Genomic DNA, 8,557 nt, shown 5'->3' on the forward strand with positions numbered 1-8,557 from the left:
CATCTTTCTCTGACAGGGTCCAGGCCTCAGCGGCATAAATGAGAACCGGGATGATGAGTGTCATATAGATGGTGATTTAAGATGCTGGAGATAGGACTTTACTTCTCAATTGCCTTCTATGTCCAAAGAAGCAGCGATTTGCAAGAGTTATTCTTCGTTTGATTTCAGCGCTGGTGTCGTTGTCTGCATTAATAGCGGTGCGTAGGTAGACAAAGTCCTTAACTACCTCAAAGTTATAGCTGTCCATGGTGACGTTTTGTCCAAGACGTCGTCGTTCAGTGTCCTTTTTTGATGACAGCATATACTTGGTCTTGCCCTCATTGACCACTAAACCCATCTTCTTCGCTTCCGTCGCAATGCTCAAAAACGCTCCACTGACATCACGCTTTGATCTTCCAATTATGTCAATATCATCTGCGTATCCGAGTAATTGGATGGATTTTTGGAAGATTGTGCCTCTAGTGTTGACGGTTGAGTTTTGCACAATTCTTTCCAGAACGATGTTGAAGAAGTCGCATGACAGTGCATCGCCTTTTCTAAAACCTTTTTTGACATCTAATGCATCGGTAAGATCTTTTCCGACCTTAATAGAGCAGCGTGCATTCTCCATCGTCATTCTGCACAAACGGATAAGTTTGACAGGGATGCCAAAACTAGACATTGCTCGGTAGAGCTCTTCCCTATAGATGCTGTCATACGCGGCTTTAAAATCGATAAAGAGATGGTGGGTATCGATTTGAAGCTCCTGGGTTTTTTCCAAGATCTGCCGTAGTGTGAATATTTGGTCGATAGTGGACTTTCCTGGTCTGAAGCCACACTGATAAGGACCAATCAGGTTGTTGACGAATGGCTTCAGACGTTCACATAATACGGCAGAGAGGATCTTATACGCAATGTTAAGGAGACTGATGCCTCTGTTTAGAGGGTCTCCTTTCTTATGTATCGGGCACACTATGCTGAGATTCCACTCATCGGGCATGCTTTCTTCCGACCATATTTTGCAGATGAGTTGGTGCATGCTCCCTACCAAGTCATCGCCTGCTGCTTTGAATAGTTCGGCGGTGATGCCGTCAGCCCCAGCAGCTTTGTTTGACTTAAGTTTAGATATAGCTATCTTCACTTCGTCAAGGTCGGGTAGGCGGAATTGAGTGGTTCTATCTCCCTTACAGCGGAATTTAGTTCTTCATCGCCGTTATATAATTTGGAGAAGTGATCTTTCCATATTCTCAGCATCGACTGTGGTTCTACTACGATGTTCCCTTGATCGTCTTTACAGGCTTCGGTTCGTGGCTGGTACCCTTGGGAGTTTTTTTTTACCTTTTGGTAAAATTTATGAACCTCATTCCTGTTGTGACATCCCTCTATCTCCTCGATCGCGCGCTTCTCATGCTCTCTTTTTTTCCGTCTAAGAAGCCGGTGTTCCTCTCTCCTCTTCTGCTCGTAGAGCTCGCGAGCAGCTCTAGTCCTTTTGTGCAGCGCCGTTTTGTATGCCTCTTGTTTCGCTGCGTGAGCTTGCTGGCATTTGTCGTCAAACCAGGAGTTTCGCTGTGGTGGCCGTGTGAAACCTAGCACTTCAGAGGCGGCATCTCTGATGGCTGCAAGGCAATGTTGCCACTGGTTTTCAACGCTTAATGCAGGAAGCATAGGACTCCTTAGGAGGTTATTAGAGACTCGATCGGAAAGGGACATGGCAGTCTCTTGCGATTGTAGCCGTCTAACGTCGAATCTTCTCACAGTACTTCCTTGTTTTGGCTTGGATCGGGATATCCGTAGCCGTACCTTGGCTTCAACGAGGTAGTGGTCCGAGTCAATGTTGGCCTCTCGGAATGTTCGGATATCCTGGATACTGGAGAAGTGTCGTGCGTCGATCGCAATGTGGTCAATCTGGTTGACGGTTGATTGATCAGGAGATTTCCATGTCCCCTTGTGGATAGTGAGATGCGTGAACTGCGTACTAGCTACCAGAACGTCTCGCCCCGCAGCGAAATCGACCAGCCTGAATCCGTTGTCGGAGGTGGTGTCGTGCAGGCTGTATCTCCCGATTATGCCACCATAGATGTCTTCTCTTCCTAGCTTGGCATTAAAATCTCCTAAGACAATTTTAATGTCATAGCCAGGGCACTGCTCATATGTCTTGTCCAAGAGCTCGAAGAATATGTCTTTGGTATCTTCATCTTTCTCCTCTGTTGGGACATGCGCGTATATTAGGCTTATGTTGGCGAATTTAGCCTTGATGCGGATTGTCGTGATGCGCTCGCTCACACTGTTGAAACTCAAGACTTTTTGCCTGAGCCTAGTTCCAACAACAAATCCACACCCAAATAGACGCTGTCTTTATTCTCGGTAGCAGTCGCCGTAGTAGATATCGCAGTCTTTTAGTTTGCGTTTGCCCGGTCCATCCCATCGCACTTCTTGGATGGCTGTAATATCTGCCTTGCAGCAGTTTAGGGCTTCCGCTAATTGTTCGGCTGCACGTGGTCTGTTAAGGGACCTAACATTCCACGAACATATCCTAAGTTCGTTGTCCTTATTTCGTTTGCGTGGGTTGTCAACAGTGAATCCGTCCGTATCCGAAGCTTGTTGTTACTTCGAAACTATGATGTTTTTACGTGGCCAGGAAGTCACCCCGACGGCACAACCCCCAACCTGGAGGTATAACTCCAAGCAAGGGGAGCCGGATGAACCGCTCCTTATAGGCCTGGGCTCCGAATATGTCGAAGAAGCCCTATAAGGTGTTCACTAAGTAGTTCGACCTTACTGGAACTGTAGACGCCACCGTTGATTCTATCTCGAGAATTCGTCCGCTGCCGCCTGGATAAGGAGAGGTGCCTTAGTGGAAACACCTCTCCCCCCCCCTCTCTCGTTTGCTGCCACCAAACAACTTTCCACTGGGGTTGGAACCCAATCTCCAGTTGAGGTACTAAGCACCCGATGTTCACCGCGGGGAGGTGAGAGTAGGAGTTGATAGACAGAGGTGGGTTTTGAGAAAAACCTGTGGACGCTTGTGTCCCCTTGAATGCACATGTCTACCATTTGAACATCAAAAAAACTCAATCTATTTCTTAATAAAATGTTTGTTGTACTTACATGAAGGTTTTTGTCATATTTTCCTTCAAAATATAAATGTTTTCTTTTTGAATTTGTAATTATAATGTTGTAAAAATAATGTATTCAGTAGAAAGCTTTATTTTTAATATCAAATCTCTGTGTAAACTGAGCGGTAGCAAACTGAATAATATTTTAAGAATGAAATTAAGTATCTATTTTTTTTCTATGAACAAATTTGACGACTTCTTCCAATCTTTTGAAATCGTCTAAATATGGGTATGTTTTTGTCAACAAAAATTATGAACTGGTAGAATTTGTTTTTAGCGAAAAACCTACTGCCATTAATTGAATCAAAAAAACTTGATATATTAATTTTTTTGGCAAATCGTAAGAGCGTTTTTTTTTTTAAATTAGTTTTTTTATATTTAAAAAACTATTTTAGAATTTATTATTATATGCTTTCCATTTCATTTTCGTTAAAAAGTATTGACCCGTTTTTGAGATATCGAATTAAAAAAAAATATATATACATTTTCCTTAAATCTAAAAAGTAAAACTTGATATTTTTGAACGTCAAATAGTATTAAGGCAGTATAAAAGCTTGTGGAAACAAATATAGTTACTAATTTTTTTGAAATAAAAAAAAATTATACATAGGTTGTTGGTGAATAACTAAGTTGAAGGTTTAATATCAGAGATTAAAAGGGAAATGCTATGAAAAAAACTCAAACTATTTGTTACTTAACTTTACTGACCGCCGAACTAGGTGTTTTTTTATTAACATCTTTTGCATTAAACCAAAATACATTTTTTAATTAAAAGACTAGAGATTTCTTTCTCTAGGATCCACTGTACAAATCTAATATTAACTTATTCGCGATATATCCCATGATATCCAATTAGAATTTGAAAACCTCTCCTAAGAAGTCAATTGCATATACTTACTAATGAAAACAAAATTAAGAAGGCTATTAGGCTGATCAAAATACGCACTTTAAGGTCAACTTATTTACCATCGGTCAAAGCGATCACCGTAGACTTGCAGTCTGCAGGGCCGGATTTAGAGGTCCAGAAGCCTCGAACAGTAAAGGAGCAGAGGCCCCCTCGCCCAAATTAATTTCAAAAGAAAGTAAACCATTTTTTTCACTCGATTTTTTCAATAAATAATTTTTTATGAAACCAAGTAGAAAAGAAGAATTATCTGAAATTAAATTTTAGGGTTAACGAACGGAACCTTTCGATCTTTTTTCGCCAAAAAATCGTTGATGATTTCGCTATCGCTTTCAATGCTCAGGAGAGAGAGCATCGCAGCGATGTATCTCTTCGATAGACGGTTTTGTGCCATCGTGGTTCGAAGCTTATTTTTTATAATTTTCATTTTTGAAAATGAGCGTTCCCCAGTGCAATTTGTTACCATGAAAACCTAATAAAATAGTTTCGGGCGATTGATCTGTTCCATAGTCCTTTTCCTTTTTGTATGAGTCAATCAAAGACACAAATTGAACCAACTTATTACCAAGACTAGGCTCTAAATCATCCGGATACACTTTCACCAATGCCTCTGCTGCAGCGTGCAATTTTTTAGCATCCATCTTCTCGATGTGATTTAGGAATCCAAATCTCGGACGTACAACTTCATAGGCATGCAATCTTTCAGTAACAGAAACGGACAGCTGATCAATCACTGGGATGAAGGTGGATACTTTGTATTTTCCATTGGGTGACAGATTTGCGCCTTGTACTTTCTCGTAATCGAGTGGATTCAACCTTACATTTCTCGTTCTGGTGCGGGTGCACCACATTCATCAGTATGGGATTTGTTTGGCTGCTTCCTCTTATTTATTAAAATCGTTTCGTTTAGATTTCACGAATGATTTCAATGATTCAAGTGCACGCATTAATGACTCAAGAATCATTTTCGACTCTTGCAACATCTTGTTTGTAGCGTTGAATCGCTCCAAGGTATCGTTCCAAAATGTTGCAAACAAAGGTGTTTCGAGATCACTCATCGTAGAAGGTGCGTTGCTTCATTCCTTACGATGTCTTTTTGCTCTTTATGGGAAAATATGATGGTTAGAGCTTCTTCAATTTCCGAATAGCCGTTGACTAAGGCTTTCGTAGCTTCAGCTCGACAAGACCAACGAGTGCCACTAAGCTTTTTTTAAGACTAAAAACTGGCCGCTTTTCTTCTCCGATAATTTCTCAATCAGAATTCGGTGCCGCTCTGTACTGGCGGTACAATTTTGAAGTTCTATGTAACCTTTTTTCGTCCGATATTCGATCATTTAATTTGTTATAATAGCAAGCCAAAGACAAATGTCATTTTCTCAAAAGATTGTTGTTGGTAAATATAAAAGTGGAAAGTTTAATATCAGAGATTAAAACGGGAAAGGTATGAAAAAAAACTCAAACAATTTGTAACTTAATCACCGACGAACTCGTTGTTTTTTATTAACAGCTTTTGAATTGAACCATAATCCATTTTTAATTAAAAGACTGGGCTTTTCTTTCTCTAGGAATACCCTAAACAATGTAAAGGAAAGACGGTAGCAGCCAATGTTCAAATCTAATCTTAGCTAATTCCCGATGTATCCCATGGTATCCAATTAGAATTTGAAAGCCTTTCCTAAGAATTGCACACCAAAATAAGAAGACTATTAGGCTGATCAAAAGGCGCACTCTAAGGTCAACTTATTTACCATCGGTCGAAGCGATCACCGTAGACTTGCAGTCGGTGTTTGCAATTTAGGTTTTATATTTTTTCCCTAAATCAATCAAATTAAATTATTTGTTAAACACTCTCCTAAAGTATTTGCAGTGTTGTACTAAAGCTTACAGCTTCATAGGTCTTTCCATAACTAAATTAAACTAAACCCTTTCACTTCGATTTTGTATTATAGTCAAAGAAGTCTCGCACGTGACTGTTGGAAAATTGTCTCATCAATGAAATCGAAAGTTTTCAGATCGATCTTAATCAATGTGGTCTTGGAATTGCATAAATATGAAGATATTTTTGTCTAAAGTATCACAACAACCAACGCCTTCGTCTAGTAAACAAGTACCCAAACCAAACCTAAGAAAATGGCTTCAATCTTATCTGTGAGTTAATAAGCGATCTTTTGTCCACTAAGTATGATTACTTTGTGTATTATTTTTGTTCTCAGACTATCTTCCTGATTGCTTTTGGAAGCGTTCTAATTGCAACAAGCTATGCAGTTGAAGCAGATAAGGTTAAGAAGCGTGAACTCCCTCTTTTCGGTCATGGATATAACTTTTTTGGTGGCGCCTCTTTGAGTGGATGGAAGCCTGGAAGTGGATCCAGTGTTGGTCCCTGGAATTCTGGGTAACTTTAATGAATCTCAAAAGACACAACCAAACATTTAATAATAACATAATAATTTTGAAATAGGCCATCTCCAGCTGATGTGACGAATGCTATTGCAGCAGCAAAACAAGCTTCTGCAAATGTCCTCATCGCTCAGCAACAAATGCAAGCAGCTAGAGAAAATGTTCTCAAACAACAGCGAATGGCGATGGAACGTGAAGCTGCTGCAACAATTCTCACCCAAAAAAGTCACGCTGCCGCTGCTATTCAGCGATCAGAAGCAGCAGCTGCAGCTCAAAGTGTTGTTTTGGCTCAGCAGCGTTTGGCAGCTTCAAAATCAGCAGTTGCTCATCAGCAACGTATTGCCGCAGCTAGAGAAGCTGAAGCAGCTTCAGCCTTACAACGTTCTGCACATGCTGCAGCTGCTGAAATTCAAAAATCCGAATATGAAGCCTCGAAATTGGGTACATTTATTCAAAATGGAGCCGCATCCAGTGCTCATCATTTATCTTTGACCAAGGATAATGCGTTTAATCCTATTAATTCGGGAACGAATCATGTTTCGAATTTGGAATTGTATGGTCCTTGGCAAGGATCTGGAATTGGTGGTGCTGGACCAAGCAATGGAAAAGGAGGACCTTGGTATTAAAATTAAAACTAAAGTTTTAATGATACTACTTTTTAAATATTTTATATTATTCCCTTGTTTGCAATAAATTGATTGCTTTTTAAATTTTTTAAATGAAAAGATTATTTTTGATGCTTCAAAATATTACGAAAACAGGGTGTCATTTTATTACTCTGGTAAACAAAATTGTGTTTTTTTGTTTTGTGCACAAACAAAACAATAATTTTTTAAATGATTAAGATGTCCTGAATTCGAGTCTTGCCTTATAAGTCTCTACCGCATCGTGTTTTTAAAATATGCCATTCAAAAAACGTTAAATAAAACCAAACACTGGTTTTTAAGGCTAAATCAAAACATGATAATCCCTTAGTTATTAGTTCTATGGCGATTTTGTAAAGTTCAAATCCTTATCTTCTAGATGCAGCGTAAATCATTGTTTTAATATCTCATTAGTTATGAGATGACTTATGGGTCTTAATTTGACCCTATTTTTTGAAAAACCCTTAAATGTATTGTAATCCCTTTATATTTTTGAATACTTCCTTTAAGAATTAATTTGTAGGGCTTATTTCGAATCCAAACCTTGATAGCAGCAGTTGGAACTCAAATTTAGAAATATCCGTTTTAAACATTATTTTCTTTTACTATATTCCAAAAACTTGATGTTTTAGCCTTAAGACAACGAATTCGTAAAATGACAAAAAATGCTTTTATACCGTTTTGTGAATTTCTGTTAAGAACAGTTTAGCTTAAATGCTTCAGAGTTCTTTTAAGGTAAATGTATGTATTTAAAAAACTTACAACTAATGAGGATATTTTTTTGAAAATGAGTAAAATACTGAAAATTTTTAAACAGATTTTCGATACAAGGGATAATAAATTTGAAAAGTCATTATGTATTTTATTAAAAAAAAAACTACTTCAAGAAGTTTCAAAAAGGCTAATATAAGGTTTTATTGAAATTATATAAGATTGTAACTCAAAAAAAAAATACTGAGTGAAAGATTGATTTTGAAGTCAGATTCCAGTTAAAGCCACCAGAAACCTACATTACATTGTTGATTAGTGTAAATAACTGCGATAACGTCGAAATCTCTTACAATATGAGACCGTCAACCTTTATTAAACAATTAAGGATTCTTTTTCTTCAAACTGTCGACCGCCTTCATAAACTGTGAACTAGATATCCGTAATTTTTTTCAATTATGTTAAGATCAGGGAAGTACGGCAGCCATTAAAAAAACTACACATTTATGTTTTTAATATGCGAAGCGAGTGAGAAATCGCGTTATTCAAGTCAAGTCAAGCGTTGGTCAAGTCAAGTTTATGGGGGCAAACATTTTAGAAAATTTAGGAAGATTTCTTTTCGGACTTTATAATGACCGGCTTCAAAAATTTTTGATGTAACGACCTTACGCTAAAATGTTTGATAATGACTAAATACTGCTCATATCATAAAACCTCTTTCGTAGCTATGATGAAACTTTAAAAACCTCTTTAGATATTTCCTTAAACCTTGAGAATAGTCAAAAAAAAAGTTAAACAATTCTTTCAAC

At 38.2% G+C, this 8,557-nt stretch overlaps 1 protein-coding gene across 1 annotated transcript; it reads left to right on the forward strand.

Moving 5' to 3' along the window:
• The first annotated feature begins 5,964 nt into the window (after window positions 1-5,964).
• On the forward strand, window positions 5,965-7,022 carry LOC129945382 (uncharacterized). The gene is made up of 3 exons (XM_056055110.1): window positions 5,965-6,147; window positions 6,213-6,391; window positions 6,458-7,022. The coding sequence occupies exons 1-3, from the start codon at window positions 6,130-6,132 to the stop codon at window positions 7,020-7,022; spliced, it is 762 nt and encodes a 253-aa protein (XP_055911085.1). The 5' UTR covers window positions 5,965-6,129.
• The last annotated feature ends 1,535 nt before the right edge of the window (window positions 7,023-8,557 follow it).

This window comes from Eupeodes corollae, chromosome 1, assembly GCF_945859685.1.
Source record: "Eupeodes corollae chromosome 1, idEupCoro1.1, whole genome shotgun sequence".
Lineage (NCBI taxonomy): Eukaryota > Metazoa > Arthropoda > Insecta > Diptera > Syrphidae > Eupeodes > Eupeodes corollae.